The 24,673-nt window shown below is 46.4% G+C and overlaps 1 protein-coding gene across 1 annotated transcript in view; it reads right to left on the reverse strand.

Annotated features, from left to right (window-relative positions):
• The window catches only part of LOC143956609 (uncharacterized), a 104,742-nt gene extending 82,867 nt beyond the window's left edge, over positions 1-21,875 (reverse strand). Inside the window, exon 1 of the mRNA XM_077466821.1 lies at positions 21,832-21,875. Coding sequence (XP_077322947.1) covers positions 21,832-21,875 — 44 coding nt within the window. The remainder of the gene's footprint in view (positions 1-21,831) is intronic.
• Between the last annotated feature and the right edge of the window lie 2,798 nt (positions 21,876-24,673).

Below are 24,673 nucleotides of genomic sequence, written 5' to 3' on the forward strand. Positions count from 1 at the left end.
GATCCTAAACACACCAGCAAGTCCACCACCGAATGGCTGAAGAAAAACAAAATGAAGACTTTGGAGTGGCCTAGCCAAAGTCCTGACCTGAATCCTATTGAGATGTTGTGGTATGACCTTAAAAAGGCCGTTCATGCTCGAAAACCCTCTAATGTAACTGAATTAGGACAATTCTGCAAAGATGAGTGGGCCAAAATTCCTCCAGGACGATGTAAAAGCCTCATTACACGTTATCGCAAACGCTTGGTTGCAGTTGTTGCTGATAAGGGTGGCCCAACCAGTTATTAGGTTTAGGGGGCAATCACTTTTTCACACAGGGCCATGATGGTTTGGATTTTTTTTCACCTTTAATAATAAACACCTTAATTTACAAATTGCATTTTGTGTTTACTTGTGTTGTCCTTGACTATTGTTTAAATTGGTTTGATGTTCCGAAAAACACTTAAGTGTGACAAACATGCAAAGGAACAGGAAATGAGGAAGGGGGCAAACACTTTTTCACACCACTGTATAAACCCTTACAAACCACTTTGACCTACAGGTAAGCCTAGATTAAGGCTTACCTGTAGGTCCAAGCAATATCTCCTAAACCTATATGGTTTAGGAGATATTTTCCCGAAAACGGGCACCGCTGTCTACGGCGCATGCGCCGTAGACAGCGTCGCGCAGGCGCACTGAGCGCGGCATTTCCAAGATTGGAGCTGCCGCGCGTGTCGACTCCCGTGCGCATGCGCGGGAGTGACGTCATCGCGGCTTCGCCGAATGACAGCGGCGGAGCTGCGAGACGCCACCAGCAAGATGGATGCAGCGGACTACAGGGGACAGCGGTGACTTCACTGGCTCCTGTGTCAGGTAAGTGACACATAATGGGCTACTATGCGATGCGATGCGATGCGATGCATAGTAGTCCATTATGCTTTGTCTTTGCAGGGAATGAAAGAGGAAGTCAACTCATCAGGGTTTACTTCCTCTTTAACGTGGAACTAAAGTCCTTTTTATTGGGCTGCCCTAAATGAACCGAGGTATAAATATGTGGGGATGCACAAAAAAATGAGCACACTCAGACACACCTTATAATGTGAACAAGCCCTAAATCCTAAATGCCTTTCTTAGATTGCCCTGACCATAAATGTACCACCTATTCTCAACGTCTTAATACAAAGGATATACGGAAGTGCAATACGATACTTGCATAATGTGTCTCTTTCCTCTTATTATCCGTGGTGCACACGTACGTTTTTTTTCCCATAAAAGATGTACACAGTAAATGACATTGCCCCAGAGCTTTCCTGTTCCAAAACTTCTATTGATCTGTTGATATAAGCATTGTCCTCTCCCGGACACTGTAATTTACTGCAGCATCCCAGAGGACAGCAGATACCACCAGTGTCACAGCTGTCATTGACTCCAAGAATGAAATAGTCACACTGTCGGCCTATATACTGTGCAATATGCTCAACATATGCCAAATTTCGAAACTTGAAGAGACTAGTAAAATATATATATATATATATATATATATTTTTGGGGATTTGCTGACATTGAGATCTGATAGATTGGCAAGGCTCACTGGAAGGGGCACAGGGTCATTCCTCTACGTAAGCAAATCAGCTTGGCTGCAGAAAGGTATTATGTTTGATTATAGATTGTCATTTGTTTAATTTCCCCTTGAAAGACATTTTCCCTGATGAAGGGATCAATAGTGAAATCCTGAAATGCGTCGGTCAAACTACAAAGGAGACCAACAGTTCTCAACCATATGAACTGTATTTTTTTTTCCTTCTTCTAATTTTATTTCCTAATTGGTGATGTATGCACCTAGTAGTTTTTTTGTAAATATTATCACTATAAATGTTGTTAATTTTTTTCTACATATATCGTGATCTCTTTATCAAGTTGCCTTAACCGCTTCAGATTTGACCCCCTTCCTGACCAGAGCACTTTTTGCGATACGGCACTGCGTCGCTTTAACTGACAATTCCATGGTCCTGTGACATGGCACCCAAACAAAATTCGATGTCCTTTTTTTCCCACAAATAGAGCTTTCTTTTGGTGGTATTTGATCACCTCTATGTTTTTTATTTGTTGCGCTTTAAACAAAAAAAAAGAGTAACAATTTTGAAAAAAAAAAATGCAATATTTTTTACTTTTTGCTATAATAAATATCCCCCAAAAATATTTTTAAAAAAAATAATTTTTCCTCAGTTTAGGCCGATACGTATTCTTCTAAATATTTTTGGTAAAAAAATCACAATAAGAATATATTGATTGGCTTGCGCAAAAGATACAGCGTCTACCAAATAGGCGATAGTTTTATGTCATTTTTATTATTATTTTTTTTTTACTAGTAATGGTGGCAATCTCTGATTTTTATCGGGATTGCGACATTATGGCGGACACATCGGACATTTTTGATAAATTTTTGGGACCATTCACATTTATACAGCGATCAGTGCTATAAAAATGCACTGATTACTGTAAAAAACGTCACTGGCAGGGAAGGGGTTAACACTAGGGGGCGACAAGGAGTTAACTGTGTTCCCTAGTGTGTGATCTAACTGAAGGTGGGAGGGGACTGTGTAGGGGAGATGACAGATCGCTGTTCATACTCTGTATGAACAGATAATCTTTCTCTTCTCCCCTCAGAGAACCGGAAACATGCATGTTGTGTCAGCAGCGATCGCGGGAGTGTCCGCAGTGATCATGACTGCTGTGCACTCGCATCAGCTCCGGGGATAGTGCAGCGGGCACACGTGCGCACCCCTAGTGGCCACAGGGTGAAGTGACGTAACATAACGCTGTGCCATTCTGTCGCAGTAAAGCTGCAGCGGCTGGCTGGCAAGTGGTTTGAAGTCCCATGTTCCTGGGGGGGGGGGGGGGGGGGTACTCTTGCCTTGTAGAATTAACTTTTTGGGATTTCGGCAAGAATTTGGTCTTTCTAGTAAAACCCCCTTTACAGGGCTGTTGGCGAAGGATCTCTAATTCAATAGAAATCCACTTTACAGAAAATATGTCAGGTCTATCTCCATCTCCTTTCCGTGTTGTGGATTTCCTCTGGTCAGAGACTTAAGCCTCGTACACATGCTTCGATTTTCGGAAGGGGATTGTCCTTTGACAGACTGTTGTCCGAAAAATTCTTACGCCGTGTACACACGATAGAAAATTCAGCCAGCAAAAGACCGATGAGAGCTTTTGGTCGTAAAATGTGACCATGTGTATGCTTCATCAGACTTTTGCTGGTGGAATTCCCGCCAGCAAAAGATTCAGAGCGGGTTCTCTATTTTTCGGGCCGGGAAAAAGTTCCGATCGGAAGTTTTGATTGTCTGTAGCAATTCCGACATGCAAAATTCCTACGCATGCTCAGAAACAATTAGACATAGCATACTCGGAAGCATTGAACTTCATTTTCTCGGCTCGCCGTAATGTTTTACATCACCGCGTTCTTGGCGGTCGAAAGTGCGGAGAACTTTTGTGTGACTGTGTGTATGCAAGCCAAGCTTGAGCGGAATTCCGTTGGAAAAAAAACATCCAAGATTTTTCGGATGGAAATTCCGTTAGTACGCTCCTTTTGACAATTGTTTTCCAATATTTGGACAACAAATTTTGAATGACAGGCTAGTAAATTGTTGTCAAACGACAGCTCTGCGTCAGATTTTCATATGGTCAGTACACAAAAGTCCAAAGGACGGGCTCCACTGCCGCCATACACATTACCAAAAGCTTGTCCTTCTAAAATGTGAGATTTTAACTTCATTAAATGTTATACTTTTTAGACGGAATCTTGCTATGTGGCCCTTTTTGTTCTCCTCTCTTTAACTATACATGTGAACATATGGGAGAATCTATCCATTTCTCTTTATGAAAATATCTTCCATGGAGACTACTACCCTAATAACCACATGAAGACCTGGCTCATTTGTCTAAGGTCTCTGGATCTGGTGTTTCCAACTTTGGCGTTCACCAACACAAGCTCGTTTGATTCATAGAACGTACATCCTTTTGACATTCAAACCATCTGGTAAGCCTTTCGTCCTATCAGTGGCAGATTATGCCGCGTACACACGAGCGGACTGTATGGCGTACTTAGTTCGTCATACAATCCGACGGACAGTCCGTCGTACTTTCCACTGAATGGACTTGACCACACACGGATGCACAAACAGTCCGTCAAAAGCTTGCGCGATGACGTGTACAGCACGTACGACGGGACTAGAAATAGGAAGTCCAATACACAGCAAAGCACCCTTCCACCGTGTAAATCCTTTCTGGGCATGCGCCATTCTTAGTCCGTCGAACTAGCATACTGACGACCGTACTGTCCACTGAAACCAAAGTATGACGGACAGAATTTCGAAAAAACCGAAATACTTAGTACGTCGGACTGCACGCTGAAAAAGTCAGCTGAAGCCCACACACGAGCGGACTGTCCGCTGAAATGTGTTTTGACGGACTAAGTACGCCATACAGTCCGCCCGTGTGTACGCGGCATTACTCACCTTCACGTATTGTCTCATTATATATCCACTATTTTAATGTCAAAATGATGTTATGAACACTTGGTGTATGTCCCTTCAAGGGTCATTTGGTTACACCACGTTTTTGGTTTTTCATTTCACTCATGGACTTTATGTTTATATATATTTTTTTTATCTTTGATTATTTTTTCATAAAAAATCCCTGTTCAATTAGAGTTCCACATTGTTTGTATTGATCATTGTGAGATTCATCCAGTGGTCTTTGTTCACTTGGTTGGCCAACGATCATACCGTGTGTACAAAGCTTAAGACCCCATACACACTGTGACAGACCTATCCGGGACAGAGGCTGTTGGAGGGGACAGATTGTGAGCCTCTTGCCTTGTGATTATGGGCCCTCGCATTTGGGGTAACGGTGCTCTTTGTGAGCCATATGCCTGGGGACCCCTGAGGTGGTGTTACTTGGATTCAGATCCATGTCCCCCCCCCCCCAAGACACACAGACTCTGGATATGTATTTGCCATATTAGCAATAAACTGAATCACACTGTTGGGACACAAACTGTTAGATGCTAATGTCATCAACTCCAGCCACCTGTCTGTTGGGTAAATAAGTCTAGTCTGGCTTGTAGGAGTATTCACACATTGTTGTTTGTGCTAATTAACCCTGTGTTTATGTTTATGGTCATGTGTATTGAATAGTCAATCAGTGAGCTAGGAGACAAAGTCTTACCCTGAAAAGTCTTATCTCTCAGACAACTAGTCTGGGTCGATGATTAGATAATTAGCTCATGCTAATTAGGTTAGGTTTTAGTCTTCTACTGTATTATAAATACTTGTCATTTTGGTTCTAATAAATGAGTCCATGTTGAGCAGCTCAGCAAGTGTCGTCTTGTTTTGTGCTTGTGAGCGGTTGGAATATCTGCTATCTATATTCAGACTTAGGAAGCGGTATACTGACGGAAGCACTCAATCGGAGTGTGGGATTGGTTCCGTCACACACACTATACAACTTTTGTTGTCTGATTTCCTTTAGATTTACCAAAACTATGTAGTGCAAGGACCTGCCTGATTGCATACAAATTGAAACTCTTAAAGCGGAGTTCCACCCAAAAATGGAACTTCCACTTTAAATACTGGTGACCCCCCTGACATGCCACATTTGGCATGTCATTTTTTATTTTTTTTGGAAGGGGAGAAGCAGGTACACTGTTTTTACAGGCACCCAGCACCCACGTCCTCCCCTGGCACTGCGGTGCACCGGAAAGGAAAATCACCTCCCCCCACTTCCACCCTGCAATCTTCTGGTACACGTCACAGGACCCAGAAGATTGCCCGGTCATTCACAGTGCGCAGCGCTGCTCGTGCATGCGCAGTGTGCGGCCAGCTGTGAAGCCACATTTAGAATTCCGGTGCCGCAGAGAGGAGGGGGAGAGGATCGGGGCTTTGTGCGCCCGCATCGCTGGACCGGGGGACAGGTGAGTCTCTGATTATTAAATGTCAGCAGATAGACTTTTTGTAGCTGCTGACTTTTAAATGGGTGGAACTCCGCTTTAAGGTTTGACCTCCAATTATAAAGGAAAAAGAAAACTTAAGAAAATTGTATGGTGTGTATCCAGCTTAAATGCACCAATAGATAAAAGCTTTTACTGTTCGGAACCATAGAAGTGATAGTTGATTTTTTTATTTTTTTTAACACACACAGCTCAGTCAGATCTCTGTCATTCTTCAATAATGGCTTCCGCATTGCATGTATGAGTATACCTGTGTAGGGAAGTGTTCTTTTGTACACTGTCTGTGAGGTTGTTTACATTCTTGTCCGGTACCTATCATAGGAGAGGAGGTGAAGATCGCGCTGGACTGACTCAATCAGACACTGCTGTAGCTTATGTAGGTTGTGGGCAGAAGGGAAGAGTTGGTCTTGAGGTTCGTGCCCGGTTAAAGGAAAAGGTGGTGGGGAGCCCTTTTAGGGCCTGGGCTGCTATCTCGGGGTACGGCCTTGTGGTTGACTTTGCATTTGCTTGGAAAGAAGTGAAAGAAAAGGAGCACCCGGGAACCAGTAAAATGCAGGCAATAAAGATTTTTTATTTGAAGTTGCAGCAATAAAATGAGGCAAACGCGTGTCGGAGGACTAAGGACTCCCCCTTCATCAGGGCTGCTAAAAAAAGTTGTTAAAAAATGGTCTTGTTTCTCTTGTGAAAAAAAAAATTGACTTACTGGGGGGGTGCCTTCGGCACATAGATCTCCAAACACTGATGTGTTCAGAGGCAACATGCAGCGTTTGGATATCTATCGGTCCGATTTTTATTGTGTTGGCCTCATTTTATTGCTGAAACTTCAAATAAAACATCTTTAATACCTGCATTTACTGGATACCAGGCGCTCCTTTACTTTCACTTGGTACCTATCATAGAGTTCTTGTTATTACAAATGGATTCTTCCTGTTAAAAGGTTGTTTCCTGCCCTTGGAGACCCCTGAAGGATATATATGGGGCTGTCTTAGCCCTTGTACACACGGTCGGAGAATCCGTCAGAATGTGTCCTATCGGACCATTTTGTCGGATAATCCGACTGTGTGTGGTCTGCATCGGACTGTTTCCGTCGGAAGATCCATCGGACCCAATTTTCCAACTTGTTGGAAATATTTTCTGACCAACTGGTCCGATCGGACATACTCCAATCATGTATAGAGAATTCCGATCGGACACGCATGCTCAGATCAAATTCCTACACCAAAGCTATTGGCTACTAGCCTGAACGTAGTCCCATCGTAACGAAATAATGTCATCACGTTCTAAATGATCGGATTTTCCAACAACTTAGTCCGACCGTGTGTATGCAACAGTTTCGGACACAATCCGTCGGACAAAATCCGTCGGACAAAATCCATCGGACAAAATCCGTCGGACAAAATCCAACGGATTTGGTTGGCAGAATGTCCGACTGTGTGTACAAGGGCTAACAGGAAGTGAGAGAGAGAGTGGCCAGACACATGCTAAGCAAGCCTGAAGATGATGCAGGCTGATTTTGTTCTGTATCCATCCAGACTGAAAAAAGGGAACAGTAGGCAAGTGTTACTGCACTGTGTAGCTCACTGCTTGTTATATTAGGCCGCTTTCACACTGAGGCGCTTTACAGGCGTTTTAGCGCTAAAAACATTGCCTGTAAAGCGCCCTGTAAATCGCCTCTCTTGTCACTCCAGTGTGAAAGCCCAAGTGCTTTCACACTTGGGCGGTGCGCTTACAGGACACTAGCAAAAAGTCCCGCTAAAAAAACACAGACACCCCCCACCGTCTCAGTGTGAAAATGCCCTTACTGTCACTCCTGTGTGGGAATCAGAGATATCTGTTGAGGCTTCACTGGTTTGTGTTGAAGTTTATATCTACCACCCATTATTTAAAGCAGTGGTGTCCCTTTTTGGTCTGGGGTGGGGGGTCCCAAGCTAGTATTAGCCTAGGGAATGGTAAACAGCTCAGAGTAGCAACAGGATAGGCTCCTGATGGCCATTTCGATAGGTATTGGTCCAATAGCATTGATAGCCTATAGTCAGGTTAGGGACCAAGAGATCGGCTAGATGGGCCTGATTTGCCTTGCAGGTGGCGTGTTCCATACTTCTTCACCCATCTGTGTTTTCATCTGTACAAGCATCCCCAGGAAGCCACCGCTCCACAGATGCAGTCTGTTTTATGTCTTGCAAGCTAGCTCATCAGGGGTCCCTGCAACTGAACTGTACCACAGTGCCTAATTGGAGGTATTGGGGTTAAAGGCCTTTAGTTCTACATCTGGATATATACTGTATATATATATATATATATATATATATATATATATGTATACACTGTTCTTCTCAGACATATGTACATTCTTCCTGCTATTGCTTTGGTTGTATGTAATGCCATCACTTTATCATATATAATGGCACACTAATCACCTGCTGGTATGTCTGCGTATCTTTACTCTTATGCCACGTACACACGACCAGACTTTTCGACGCACTACGTCCAATAGTCTTCCCGGAGGACTTTTCGGCAGAGGTCAGACGGACTTTCTGAACGAGCGGACTTGGCCACACATGACCGGACTAAGTCCGTTTGAAAGTCCGTTCATTTTGAAGGTGATGATGTAAACGGGACTAAACAAGGAAGTTCAATAGCCACTAGCCAATAGCTGCCCTTGCGTCGTATTTGGTCTGTTGGACTAGCACTGATTTTTAGTCCATCGGATAAATTTGAAACATGTTCTATTGCTAGGTCCGTCTGATTTTTTTTTATAAAAAGCAGTCAAACTAGCCCACACACAATCGGATTGATCCCGTCATACCTAGTCTGCCTGAAAGTCCGGTCGTGTGTACGCGGCATTAGAAATCTATGCTGGGTGTATTAGCACTACTGCTCTCAGTTATTTCAGGTGAGTTACTAGTAATTTTTTTTTAGAAAGGGATCATCTCTACATACAGTGGAGCCCTGTTCTAGGTGGAGGCACTGCCAATTATATATTCATAGTCCGCTCTTCCTTTAGCAAAGGCTCTGGCTCATTTGGTTACATGCAGGTTAGTAGCTTACTGGTTGTAAGTCATATTCAACTTTTCTGTGCCACATCTTCAGTTCTAATGAGTGTCAGGAAGTACCCCACCATTTACTTCTATACAGGTACTGTACATTGACACCTTCATCCAATCTCCATGGAATGTGCCAAGGCAGATATTGGCTATCCTAGTACAGGACGGGTGGTGCGAAAGTTCTAGAATTCTGTTATAGTTACATCATTCCATACTTGATGTCAGAAAGTCTGCATAGGCACAGAGAAGTTGAACATGACTATGAATGTGGCACAGAGAAGTTAAACATGACTTACAACTATTAGCTATGCCATAATCAGAACAATTGAGAACATTCACAGACTTAATCTGATGACACAGTCACTCTTAAATTGTGGGGTTTTGTTGGGCTGTATACTGTTTCCGGGCCATGAAATCCAAAGGCGATCTGCACAGAGGTCTTCTTTGTTATTGCTGCTTTATACCAGTGGTCGCCAATCTGTGGCCTGGATGTGGCCCTTTGCTTGTCTTTATCTGGCCCATGGACCACTATTCTAGCAACTGACTCCAACAATGGCCCTATTTTTCCCATTGATACTAACAATGTGGCACTATTCCTCCCTTATACAAGTGGTCTCTGAACTGAGGGCTGGGGACCGGATGTGGCCTTTTGCCTGGCTCTATCTGGCCCATGGGCCACTACTCCACCAACTGACACCAACAATGGCACTATTGTTCCCATTGATACTAACAATGTGCCACTATTCCTCCCTTATACAAGTGGCCTCTGAACTGAGGGCTGGGGACCAGATGTGGCCTTTTGCCTGGCTCTATCTGGCCCTTGGGCCACTACTCCACCAACTGACACCAACAATGGCACTATTGTTCCCATTGATACTAACAATGTGGCACTATTCCTCCCTTATACAAGTGGTCTCTGAACTGAGGGCTGGGGACCGGATGTGGCCTTTTGCCTGGCTCTATCTGGCCCATGGGCCACTACTCCACCAACTGACACCAACAATGGCACTATTGTTCCCATTGATACTAACAATGTGGCACTATTCCTCCCTTATACAAGTGGCCTCTGAACTGAGGGCTGGGGACCAGATGTGGCCTTTTGCCTGGCTCTATCTGGCACTTGGGCCACTACTCCACCAACTGACACCAACAATGGCACTATTGTTCCCATTGATACTAACAATGTGGCACTATTCCTCCCTTATACAAGTGGTCTCTGAACTGAGGGCTGGGGACCGGATGTGGCCTTTTGCCTGGCTCTATCTGGCCCTTGGGCCACTACTCCACCAACTGACACCAACAATGGCACTATTGTTCCCATTGATACTAACAATGTGGCACTATTCCTCCCTTATACAAGTGGTCTCTGTACTGAGGCCTGGGGACCGGATGTGGCCTTTTGTCTGTCTCTATCTGGCTCTTAGGCCACTATTCCACCAACTGACACCAATGATGGCACTATTTTTCACATTGATACTAACAACGGGGCACTATTCCTCCTTTTAGAACCAATGATGGGGTATTGTCTATGCCCACTGACATTGAGGCAGTTTTTACTTCCACTGGACACAATCTGGCCCCCCAAAGCCTGAAGGACAGCTAAAGAGGAAGTAAACCCTGATGAGTTTACTTCCTCCTTGATTCCCTGCAAAGGTAAAGCATAATGGACTACTATGCATCGCAATGACGTCACTCCCGCGCATGTGCACGGGAGCCACCACTCACGGCATATCGCCGTTGACAGCGGCGCGCTCAGTGCCACTGTCAAATTTTTTTTCAAGCTATCACTGAACTACTTTCCAGGGAGTGGAATCACCTACAAAACCAAGTAGGATCAACTTTGTCATCCTGAAACGAGCACGCAGTTCATCAACCAAAAAAATGGTCAGACTTTCCGACGGGAAATGTTCAATGACAGGCTGTTTGTGGTAAATCCGACCCTTTGTACAATTGTTGTCGGATTTTCCGCAAACAAATGTTGGCTATCAGGTTTAAAAATTTTCCTCTGACAAATGTGTTTTGTCGGATTTTCCCAGCATGTGTACACAAGTCCATCGGACAAAAGTCCAAAGTACAAACACGCATGATCGGAAGCAAGGATGAGCTGGAAGCGGTTGGTCTTGTAAACAAGCGTTCGTAATGGAGAATTAACATTTATGACGTGGCAAATTATGAAATCTCGAAATGCAGTGCCAATTCTCTTCTTTTTTTTGGGATAATAATGAAGCTGCTTTGCTGGTGATACCGATGGAGTTATTGCAAAATTATTTTCAACAAACTGAAAAGCGCAAACTGAAAAGTGCTAAACGAAAAGCACAAAATGAAAAGCGTGAATCAACACTCACCAAAATCCTACTAACACAAAATTAGCAGAAGGAGCCCAAAAGGTGGCGCTAAAGAGCTGAAAAACAACGTAGTACGTCACTACGTTCATAACTGCTGGCCAATAATTGTGTGGCCATGTGTATGCAAAAAACTGAAAAGCGCAAACTGAAAAGCGCGAAATGAAAAGTGCAAAATGAAAATCCTGAAGTGAAAAGCGCGAATCAACACTCACCAAACTTCTACTAACAGGAAATTAGCAGAAGGAGCCCAAAGGGTGGCGCTAAAGAGCTGAAAAAAACAATGTAGTATGCAGGGGTGGACTGAAAACTCATGGGGCCCCCGGGCAATAGAAGATTATGGGGCCCCCAGGCAATCAGAGATTATGGGGCCACACAGTGGACACAAAAACACGCACACACAGTATACAATCACACAGTATACACAGACATGTTTCTATTGGCTGAGAAGGTACTGGAGAGGTGGGGCAACTATGATCTCTGAATTTTTAGGCCAAAAGGTTGCCGGTAAGGGACATTTTAGAGACAGATGTAAAAAAAAAAACACACACATTTTTACATACTGTCCCTGTTTTTACTGAGGCTGGCAACCCTGATGGGGCCCCCTAGTGGTATGGGGCCCTCGAGCAGTGCCCGAGTGGTCGAATGGTCAGTCCGCCCCTGGTAGTACATCACTGCATTCGTAATTGTTGGCCAACAATTGTGTGGCCGTGTGTATGCAAGACAAGTAGACAAGTTTGGGCCAACGCCCTTCGTGCAAAAGTCTACGGTTTTGTTGGCCAACAATCCGATCGTGTGTACAAGGCTTACCCAAAATCCTATTAACACAACTTAAATCGTCCCATCTTGATAAATACACTGGTGTCCATTTGCTTTTCTACCTGCAACATAATGCCACTTGACTTCAATGCAATTTAAAATAAAGAATAGTGATGGACGAACTTCCGACGGGACGTTTCGCGAACGCGAAATGCGAACGGACCCAAACGTTCGCGAAACCGACCGTTCGCCGCGGGCCCCATTGACTTCAATGGGAGGCGAACTTTGCAAACCTTCATGTCGAATTTGCGGCCACGTGGTAATTATTAGGGGGTAAAACGTAGTCCCACCATCTGGACAATGACATAATACATGTATGAGGTGAATTTGGGATCGATAACTACAAGCATTTTTATTTTATTTGGGAAATTGTTCTAACAATTCAGGACTATGGAGCTAATGAAGGCAATGGAGGAGAGGGAAGGTCAGGGACCAGGGTAGGCAAAGAAGAGGGTGCAGGAGATGATCACCAGCAGCGTGACATACCGGAATGACACATGCACCGTGATAGAGGCATCTGACAGCAGCACCGTAATACAGAGCACTGACAGCAGCACCGTGACATACAGCGCTGACAGCAGCACCGTGACATACAGCGCTGACAGCAGCACCGTGACATACAGCGCTGACAGCAGCACCGTGACATACAGCGCTGACAGCAGCACCGTGACATACAGCGCTGACAGCAGCACCGTGACATACAGCGCTGACAGCAGCACCGTGACATACAGCGCTGACAGCAGCACCGTGACATACAGCGCTGACAGCAGCACCGTGACATACAGCGCTGACAGCAGCACCGTGACATACAGCGCTGACAGCAGCACCGTGACATACAGCACTGACAGCAGCACCGTAAGCAGCCCCAGGAGGAAGTCAGCACAGCACAGGGATGGTGTGATCCCCTCATAATAAGAACCCCCAGGAGGAAGTCAGCACAGCACAGGGATAGTGTGATCCCTTCATAATAAGAACCCCCAGGAGGAAGTCAGCACAGCACAGGGATATCATAAGCAGCCCCAGTAGAAATATGACACCGCTCAACCTCTTCAAAGAGGAGGGTAGGGGCATATAGTACGGTGTGCTTTTTTGGGTCAAGGAAGTGAGCCAAATGAATTAAGAAGATCTGTGTGCTTGATTAAAAAAATAGTTTATAGACATATACATGGTCTACTGGTCACATGTGTTGAATTCCTCCGAGATCCATGCCTCATTCATTTTTAGAAATGTGAGGTAGTTAACACTGTGGTGAGCTAGGCGAGTACGCTTATCGGTCACAATCCCCCCTGCTGCGCTGAACGTCCTTTCGGACAGGACACTGGATGAGGGGCAAGCCAACAGTTCGATTGCAAATTGGGCAAGCTCTGGCCAGAGGTCAAGCCTGCCCACCCAGTAGTCTAGGGGTTCATCACTCCTCAGAGCGTCCACATCGGCCGTTAACCCAATGTAGTCGGACACCTGACGGTCTAGGCGTTCCCTGATGCTGGATCCGGATGACACCTGTCGATGGGTCGGCTGAAAGAATGACCTCATATCCGAAGTCACCAACACATCTTCAAACCGGCCTCTTCTTGCAGGCGCTGTTGGATTGGTACCCGCAAATCCTTCTCTGGGAGTGGGAATTGCTCCTCTGCCAGCGCACGCAAAAGCAGAATGCAGCATTTCTCGAAGCAAGGCCTGGAAGTGCTGCATTCTGACAGCCCTCTGCGACGGCGGTAACATTTCCGCCATTTTGTGTTTGTACCGGGGGTCTAAGTACGTTGCCACCCAGTACTGGTCCTTGACCCTCATGCTTTTTATACGGGGGTCCCTATTAAAACACTGGAGCATGAAGGCCCCCATTTGCACTAAAGTGGAAGCGGTGTGGTGGCCTGGCTCCTGCTCATCATCCAGGATAATGTCGTCCTCTTCATTCTCCTCTCCCCATCCTCGCACAACAGGGATCCCAGAAAGGTTTAAAGCATGCTCTTCTTGCTCCTGCTCATCCGCCCCGGCACCATCCTCCTCTGACTCCTCATCAGACTCCTGTTGTTGACTTGTCTCAGATAGAGTAGCCCCCCCTGGGAATTCATCCAGCATTGCGACTTCCTCATCTTCCCGCTCCTGCTCCTCCACAGCCTGATCAATGACACGACGCAATGCACGCTCCAGAAAGAAGGCATAAGGTACCATGTCACTGATGGCGCCATGGCTGCGACTGACCAGTTTGGTGATCTCCTCAAATGGCCGCAGAAGTCTGCATGTGTCGCGCATGAGCAGCCACTGGCGCGGTGAAAAAAAACCCAGCTCCCCAGAACCGTTTCTTTCGCAGAGTTCATACAGGTAGACGTTAACTGCACGTTTCTGCTGGAGCAGCCTATCAAGCATATAGAAGGTTGAGTTCCATCGCGTCGGGCAATCGCAAATAAGACGTCTGACCGGCAGATGGTGTCGCCGCTGAATGTCAGCAAGGCGAGCCATGGCCGTGTAAGATCTTCTGAAATGGGCCGAGATTTTCCTTGCCTGCCGCAAGATGTCCTGGACCCCAGGGTATTTGACAAGGAATCGCTGCACGACCAAGTTTAAGACGTGTGCCATGCACGGCACGTGCGTGATTTTGCCCTGTTTCAATGCGCTAAGCAGATTGGCACCGTTGTCACACACCACTTTACCAACTGTCAAATTGAGCGGTGTTAGCCACTCATCTGCCTGTGAACGCAAAGCTGAAAGGAGTGCCGGGCCAGTGTGGCTCTTTGCTTCCAGGCACAACAGACGCAGCACGGCATGGCAACGTCTCACCTGGCATGTGGAATAGGTTCTGGGGAGCTTGGGCGGTGCAGTGGAAGAGACGCTAGCAGCGGAAAAGGAGGAGGCAGCTGAGGAGGAGAGGGAGGAGGATGGAGTAGGAGGAGGAGAAGAAGAGTCAGGCCTGCATGCAATCCGTGGCGGTAAAACCAAATCTACACGGGTGCCACGGGTTACATGCTTGACGGCCGTCAGAAGGTTCACCCAGTGGGCAGTAAAACTGATATACCTTCCCTGCCCGTGTTTGCTAGACCACGTGTCTGTGGTCAGATGTATCTTGGCACCGACACTGTGTGCCAGAGATACATTCACTTGCCGCTGAACATGGCCATATAGCTCTGGGATGCCCTTCTCTGAGAAATACTTCCTTCCTGGGACCTTCCATTGTGGTGTTCCAATGGCCACAAATTTGCGAAAGGCCTCCGAGTCCACCAGTTTATATGGCAGTAGTTGGCGGGCTATGAGTTCTGACAAGCCAGCCGCCAACCGTTGGGCAAGAGGGTTATCCGGCATCATCATTTTTTTACGCTCAAACATTAGGCCCACGGAAGCCTGCCTTTTTGCAGAAAAATGTGAGCTTGGCGTGATGGAAGGTGGAGTGGAGGACAATTGTGAGGAGAGAGGAGAAGGAGAAGTAGAAGACGAGGCTGGACGGTGAGAGCCTGCAGTGTGGCTTTGTGTGTTCCGTTGCTCCCACTGGGCTCGGTGATGGCTGCTCATGTGCCTTCTTAAGGCGGTCGTCCCTAGGTGAGTATTGGGCTTACCGCGACTAACGCGTTGACTGCAAAGATTGCAGATGGCAACGCTATTGTCAGCAGCGGACACGTTAAAAAAAGCCCACACTGCGGAGCCATGTGCCGGTGTCCTGGGAGCGCCAGATGTGACCGTACATGGTCGATGACTCGCTCCTGATACATTTGCAGTCTGCTTTGTCCCTGCTGTGCAATGTAAGTCATTGCTGCTTCTCCTCCCTATCTGCTGGTCCATATCTCCCTCTGAACTCCCCTCCTCTTCCTCTCTTGTGGGCACCCACGTGACATCACTAGACACGTCATCATCAACGTCACCTTCCCCACCGCTATAAGTAGAGATCTCGGAGTAGGCAGCAACACCGGGGACCAACCTCCTCCTTGGGCTGATCTGGGTACTGGCGTCAGACTGCTGAGTAGCGCTTGTTGCTACCTCCTCTTCCTGATCCAATACCAAGAGTGGCTGCGCATCAGAAATGTCCTCTTGATATGGATCGGAAAATAATTCCAGTGACTCAAGCGGAAGGTATGTGGTGGTGGTGGTGGTGGTCGTGTTGTTGGTGGTAGTGTCTTTGGGGGTGCACATAGCAGAGAGTGAAGAAGAGGGTGCAGATCGAGAGGATGAGGAGGGTGCAGAAGAGTAAGGCTGAGCGAGCCACTCAACCAAGTCTGGTGCATCCTTTAAAGTAATTGAACGCACCTTCTGCAACTTCCCACTTTGGCTCAAGCCTGTTGCTCCTGCCCTACCCCTACCACCCCTGCGGAAGGGCCTGCCTCTTCCTCTGCATGTCATTTTTTAAATGACCCTGTGACAAAACTCTTAGTCCCTATACCGCTGAAGGACTGCTGCAGTATAGGTGAGCGGTCAGCAGTGGTGCACGTCAACCCTATCTATTGTGGACCTATAGCGGTCCTTACAGAACAGCAGACTGTACCGCACTCAAGCCTATGTACCGTAGCACCCTATACCAAGTTACCAGTCCTTATAAGAACTTTTGTGGACCAAGCAGGTTGTGTATTAGTGTTTAGCAGACTGTACGTCAGTCCCTATACCGCTGAAGGACTGCTGCAGTATAGGTGAGCGGTCAGCAGTGGTGCACGTCAACCCTATCTATTGTGGACCGATAGCGGTCCTTACAGAACAGCAGACTGTACCGCACTCAAGCCTATGTACCGTAGCACCCTATACCAAGTTACCAGTCCTTATAAGAACTTTTGTGGAACAAGCAGGTTGTGTGTTAGTGATTAGCAGACTGTACGTCAGTCCCTATACCGCTGAAGGACTGCTGCAGTATAGGTGAGCGGTCAGCAGTGGTGCACGTCAACCCTATCTATTGTGGACCGATAGCGGTCCTTACAGAACAGCAGACTGTACCGCACTCAAGCCTATGTACCGTAGCACCCTATACCAAGTTACCAGTCCTTATAAGAACTTTTGTGGACCAAGCAGGTTGTGTATTAGTGTTTAGCAGACTGTACGTCAGTCCCTATACCGCTGAAGGACTGCTGCAGTATAGGGCAGCGGTCAGCAGTGGTGCACGTCAACCCTATCTATTGTGGACCGATAGCGGTCCTTACAGAACAGCAGACTGTACCGCACTCAAGCCTATGTACCGTAGCACCCTATACCAAGTTACCAGTCCTTATAAGAACTTTTGTGGACCAAGCAGGTTGTGTATTAGTGTTTAGCAGACTGTACGTCAGTCCCTATACCGCTGAAGGACTGCTGCAGTATAGGGCAGCGGTCAGCAGTGGTGCACGTCAACCCTATCTATTGTTGACCGATAGCGGTCCTTACAGAACAGCAGACTGTACCGCACTCAAGCCTATGTACCGTAGCACCCTATACCAAGTTACCAGTCCTTATAAGAACTTTTGTGGAACAAGCAGGTTGTGTGTTAGTGATTAGCAGACTGTACGTCAGTCCCTATACCGCTGAAGGACTGCTGCAGTATAGGGCAGCGGTCAGCAGTGGTGCACGTCAACCCTATCTATTGTGGACCGATAGCGGTCCTTACAGAACAGCAGACTGTACCGCACTCAAGCCTATGTACCGTAGCACCCTATACCAAGTTACCAGTCCTTATAAGAACTTTTGTGGAACAAGCAGGTTGTGTGTTAGTGATTAGCAGACTGTACGTCAGTCCCTATACCGCTGAAGGACTGCTGCAGTATAGGTGAGCGGTCAGCAGTGGTGCACGTCAACCCTATCTATTGTGGACCGATAGCGGTCCTTACAGAACAGCAGACTGTACCGCACTCAAGCCTATGTACCGTAGCACCCTATACCAAGTTACCAGTCCTTATAAGAACTTTTGTGGACCAAGCAGGTTGTGTATTAGTGTTTAGCAGACTGTACGTCAGTCCCTATACCGCTGAAGGACTGCTGCAGTATAGGGCAGCGGTCAGCAGTGGTGCACGTCAACCCTATCTATTGTGGACCGATAGCGGTCCTTACAGAACAGCAGACTGTACCGCACTCAAGCCTATGTACCGTAGCACCCTATACCAAGTTACCAGTCCTTATAAGAACTTTTGTGGACCAAGCAGGTTGTGTATTAGTGTTTAGCAGACTGTACGTCAGTCCCTATACCGCTGAAGGACTGCTGCAGTATAGGGCAGCGGTCAGCAGTGGTGCACGTCAACCCTATCTATTGTGGACCGATAGCGGTCCTTACAGAACAGCAGACTGTACCGCACTCAAGCCTATGTACCGTAGCACCCTATACCAAGTTACCAGTCCTTATAAGAACTTTTGTGGAACAAGCAGGTTGTGTGTTAGTGATTAGCAGACTGTACGTCAGTCCCTATACCGCTGAAGGACTGCTGCAGTATAGGGCAGCGGTCAGCAGTGGTGCACGTCAACCCTATCTATTGTGGACCGATAGCGGTCCTTACAGAACAGCAGACTGTACCGCACTCAAGCCTATGTACCGTAGCACCCTATACCAAGTTACCAGTCCTTATAAGAACTTTTGTGGAACAAGTGAGTTGTGAATGTTTAGCAGACTGCAGCAGAAGGGCAGCAGTCAAGTATAATATCCTTTCTATATTTGGAAGAAAGAATATTATACATGTACAAGCCTATTACTGTACCACTGATACCAGTCCTGAAAAGAACCTTTGTGGAACTAATAATAACAGCAAGTCTTTAAAATTACCCTCACTGCCTGACAACACTGCTTCCTTCCTGTCCCTATACAAATTGGCAAAAAAAGAGAACGATTAGTGGTTACTGGAACAGCTCTTTTGTGGACCTTGATAGTAACAGCTAATGATGATGATGATGATGATGATGATGAAAGACTAATCTGGCTGTCCCTGTAGCATACACCGTCCTTTCCCTTTCTCTAAACTAACAAAAGACACTCAGGCTGCTGCAAGAATCAGCAGCACAGCAAACCTATCAACACCTAACACCTATACCAGTCCTGAAAAGAACTTTTGTGTACCAAATAGCTAGTGGTTTATCTCTCCCTACTCCACACAGGAACCTGTCCCTATCTTAACAGAAGAAAGAATGTAAAATGGCCACCGGATCGGGTGTATTTATAGGTTAGGGGGAATGTACAAGTGTCCATGTGCTGTCATGTCTCAATTGGCTGTCCTGTATCACATGATAAACGTGTCACCAAAGGTTAAAGTTCTTGTATACATTAAACACGTAAGTCCGCCGCGGCGAACGACGGAAAAAGGCGTTCGAACGTGCGGACCGCGAATGTCGGAAATTCGCCGCGAAACGACCGCCGGGCGAACCGTTCGGCCATCACTAATAAAGAAAGGCGAGGGCCAGATGTATCAATATAAGATAACATAATTGCAATTGGAACAAAAGAAAGCTCAGATAGAAGACACAAGGTTCCTTTTCTGGAAAAAAAGAATTATGAGCATTCGGCTCTGCAGCGACTTGTGTTCAATACCTGACACTATTGTTTTTTTTTTTTTTTTTGTGGTGTATACAGAGTTTGACAGATAGACCAAGGAAGATGCGAAAGAGCCTACACAGGCCGTTATAAGTACAGAGTCAGGTTGACACGATGGCCATTATGTGGCGGTGGCTTTAGATAGATGGGGCTGCGTGACGCAGTGCCAGGAAGGCCAGAAAACAACAATAAACATAACTGGGCTAAATCTATGAGATAAAGAAAAATAACATTTTTTTTTAGTGTTGCTCTGCACATTGTTAGGCGTTGGGCGCCGCGATCTGGGACTGAGCTATCACTTGACTGCAAAGCCTCTCATGTTCAGTTGCCGAATGACTCACAGCTGATGATTTCTGCTTTTTGTTACAATTCTCTTCCTCTCAGATCTCCTGAACAGACATATATACAGCTAATTGTGAGGGATGAGCAGTGTTTTTTTTTTACAAAATTGCTTTCAGTGTCGCCAAAGTGTGAGCTCTCAGTTTTGTTCACCGGGCTGCATAGGTTACTTGAAAAAAAAAATTTTTTTTTCATCAATTTGCTACGGGGGCCTTCTTATTCTTTATTTTTTATTTTATTTTTTTGAGGGGGGGGGGGGGGGGTGTTAAGGTAGTTTAATGAATTTCAGTGTGAATTTCAGTGTGTTTTCTTTTCTCATGTTTGTGTGTATTTGATTGTTTTTGGTGTATTGTCAATTTGACATGTTATTTTTGCTTTTTTATTTTTGTTTTCAGACTTTTGTTTCTGTAAAGGTAAAAAAAAAAAAAAAAAGTTAAATTATGAGCGATGGCGGCTGATGCTCAACATTTTTGGGAGGGCACAAACAAACTGAAAAAAAAAAAAAAAAACATCAATTGCAACTACTGTTCCATCAAATGCAACCACTATGCCATCAAATGCGGCTACTGTGCCATCAAATGCGGCTACTGTGCCATCAAATGCAGCCTCTATGCCATCAAATGCAGCTACTGTGCCATCAAATGCAGCCTCTATGCCATCAAATGCAGCCACTATGCCATCAAACGCAGATACTGTGCCATCAAATGCAGCCACTGTGCCCATCAAACACAGCTACTATGCCATCAAATGCAGCTACTGTGCCATCAAATGCAGCCACTATGCCATCAAACGCAGATACTGTGCCATCAAATGCAGCCACTGTGCCCATCAAACACAGCTACTATGCCATCAAATGCAGCTACTGTGCCATCAAATGCAGCCACTGTGCCCATCAAACACAGCTACTATGCCATCAAATGCAGCTACTGTGCCATCAAATGCAGCCACTATGCCATCAAACGCAGCTACTGTGCCATCAAATGCAGCCACTATGCCATCAAACGCAGCTACTGTGCCATCAAATGCAGCCACTATGCCATCAAACGCAGCTACTGTGCCATCAAATGCAGCCACTATGCTATCAAACGCAGATACTGTGCCATCAAATGCAGCCACTGTGCCCATCAAACACAGCTACTATGCCATCAAATGCAGCTACTGTGCCATCAAATGCAGCCACTATGCCATCAAACGCAGATACTGTGCCATCAAATGCAGCCACTGTGCCCATCAAACGCAGCTACTATGCCATCAAATGCAGCTACTGTGTCATCAAATGCAGCCACTGTGCCATAAAACGCAGCTACTGTGCCATCGAATGCAGCCACTGTGCCCATCAAATGTAGCCACTGTGCCCATCAAACACAGCCACTGTGCCATCAAATGCAGCCACTGTGCCCATTAAACGCAGCCACTGTGCCATCAAATGCAGCTACTGTGCCCATCAAATGCAGCTACTGTGCCCATCAAATGCAGCCACTGTGCCCATCAAACGCAGCCACTGTGCCCATAAAACGCAGCCATTGTGCCATCAAACGCAGCTACTGTGCCCATCAAATGAAGTCACTGTGCCCATCAATTGATGACACTGTGCCCATCAATTTCTGCCAGTGTGCCCATCAATTGCCGCTACTGTGCCCCATCAGATGCTGCCAGAGTACCCATCAATTGCCGCTACAGTGCCTCATCAGATGCTCCCAGTGTGCCCTATCAGATGCCGCCAGTGTGCCCCATCAGATGCCGCCAGTGTGCCACATTAGTTACCGCCAGTGTGCCCCATTAGTTACCGCCAGTGTGCCCCATCAGATGCCACCAGTGTGCCCCATCAGATGCAGCACTTACCTGTCCCGGAGCAGGTCAGCGGCAGTCTCCTGCACATCCCCCATGTCTTCTTCCGGCCTCTCTCAGGCATCCAATCCAATCACAGCGCCTGACATTTCGTAGCAGGTGACCGGTAACAGACCCGGCAACCTGACTGGCTGAGAGGCGGATTCAGTGTTAACAAAGCGAATCCTTCCATTTGCTAACACACAGCCGAGTGAACAGCAAATGCACAGCATTGCGTCCGCTGTTCACCTTTTTTGGCTCCTATTAGAGCCTATGGCTCTACTCAGGTGCTTCCAAAAAACACCCCCGCCACTGTAATTCAGATGCCCGGCACTCAAAAATGGACCGGGCACCTGAGTAAGGGGTGTCAGCAGCCACAATAGATTCATGCAAGCATGAATCTATCTATGGTGATTAGAGCAGGGGTCAGCGCTCCTGTGCCCTTTATGGACACAACGCCACTGATTATAAAGGGGCAAAAGAACAGGCCCAGGGCAGATGAAAGAAGCTTCTATAAACCTCAGAATCCATTAAAAGCTCATCATGCCCTAGAAACCACTTTAACAGGGAATGCACCCTAAAGGCATTTTTTTAACCACTTCAATAACGGGCCATAGTCAAATGACGCCCACAGATGGGATCTCCCATACTGGGTGAGCGTAATATGACGTCCTCGGGCCCGCAGCGCGGCGATCGTGGATGAGGTGTGTCCCTCGGACACAGCCCATCCTGATCTGTGTGATTGCCAACCCCATCCACCCCCCGATACACGTGACCAGCCATGTCCAATCTCAGCCGGTCACATGTACTGTGCACATTCACAGCACTCGTGCACGCACCTAGGGCGCGTGCAGAGTGGTGATCGGGGATGCGGCTTGTCACTTTGACACAGCTCAACCCTGTCACAGCCCATCTGAGTACCCGAGTATCTGAGTACCTGTCAGCCCATCTGAGTCCCCGAGTACCTGAGTACCTGTCAGCCCATCTGAGTACCCGAGTACCTGAGTACCTGTCACAGCCCATCTGATTACCTGAGTACCTGTCCCAGCCCATCTGAGTACCCAAGTACCTGTCCCAGTCCATCTGAGTACCCGAGTACCTCTCCCAGCCCATCTGAGTACCCAAGTACCTGTCCCAGCCCATCTGAGAACCTGAGTACCTGTCACAGCCCATCTGAGTACCTGAGTACCCGTCAGCGCATCTGAGTACCCGAGTACCTAATTATCTGTCACAGCCCATCGGAGTACCTGAGTACCTGTCACAGCCCATCTGAGTACCCAAGTACCTGTCAGCCCATCTGAGTACCTGAGTATCTGTCACAGCCCATCTGAGTACCCAAGTACCTGAGTACCTGTCACAACCCATCTGGGTACCCGAGTACCTGAGTACCTGCCACAGCCCATATGAGTACCTGTAACAGTCCATCTGAGTACCCAAGTACCTGTCAGCCCATCTGAGTACCTGAGTATCTGTCACAGCCCATCTGAGTACCAGAGTACCTGAGTACCTGTCACAACCCATCTGTGTACCCGAGTAACTGAGTACCTGCCAGAGCCCATATGAGTACCTCTCACAGTCCATCTTAGGTACCTGTCACAGTCCATCTGATTACCCGAGTACCTGAGTACCTGTCACAGTTCATCTGAGTACCTGTCACAGTCTATCTGAGTACCTGAATACCTGTCACAGTCCATCGGAGTACCCGAGTACCTGTCACCAGCCCGTCGGAGTAACGGAGTACCTGTCACCAGCCCCTCGGAGTAACAGAGTACCTGTCACCAGTTCGACCATGCCTCCTAGAATACACGTTGAGGTGTTTGATTTCCAAAATGGGGTCATTTTGGGGGTGATTCCATTGTCCTGGTGCTCCAGGACCTTCAAAAGTGTGATAGGTACTGTAGGAATGAAATGAGATGTGTAATTTATGCTCGTAGAACGCCTGAAGGTACTACTTCAATGTTGGACATCTATATATGGCCAGGCTGTGTAAAAGTCTCACACATGTGGTATTGTCATACTCAGGAGGAGTAGCAGAATGTGTTTTGGGGTGTAATTTTTGCTATATACATGCTATGTGTAAGAAATATCTTGTAAATGGACAACTTTGTGTAAAAAAAAAAAAATATTTTCATTTTCTTTCCACGTTTTCTGAAGACTTGTGTAAAAAAAAATAACCGTTCAAAAGACTCATAATGCTTCATAGAATATACTTTGGGATGTTTGTTTTCCAAAATGGGGTCATTTCCTGGGTAATTCCATTGTCCTGGTGCTCCAGGGCCTTCACAAATGTAATAGGTCGCTAGGAAATTGGAGGTGTCATTTATGCTCCTAGAACCCCTGACGGTGCTCCCTGCATGTTGGACCTCTCTGTGTGGCCACGCTGTGTAAAAGTCCCACACATGTGGTATCGCCATACTCGGGAAGAGTTGCCAAATGTATTTTGGGGTGTAATTGGAAGTATGCATATGCTGTGTATGAGAAATAACTTGTTATTATGACAATTTTGTACAAAAAAAAAAAAACATTCTTCTTTTTCCCAAGAATTGTAGGAACAAATTACAACTTCAAAAAAACTCACCATGCCTCTTACTAAATACCTTGGACTGTCTACTTTTCAAAAAGGGGTCATTTGGGGGGGGGGGGGCATTTGTACTTTCCTGACATTTCAGAGCCTCAAGAATTGAGATAGGCCATCAGTGCATCAGGTGTGATCAGATGTGATCCATTTTCAATGATTTGCACCATAGCTTGTAGACTCTATAACTTTCAAAGAGACTAAATAATATCCACTAATTTAGGTTATTTTTACCAAAGAGATGTAGCAGTATAAATTTTGGCCCAAATTTATGTTTTTTTT

This window comes from Lithobates pipiens, unplaced genomic scaffold (assembly GCF_037356315.1).
Source record: "Lithobates pipiens isolate NorthernLeopardFrog02 unplaced genomic scaffold, aLitPip1_a1.2 Scaffold_37, whole genome shotgun sequence".
NCBI classification, from domain to species: Eukaryota; Metazoa; Chordata; class Amphibia; order Anura; family Ranidae; genus Lithobates; species Lithobates pipiens.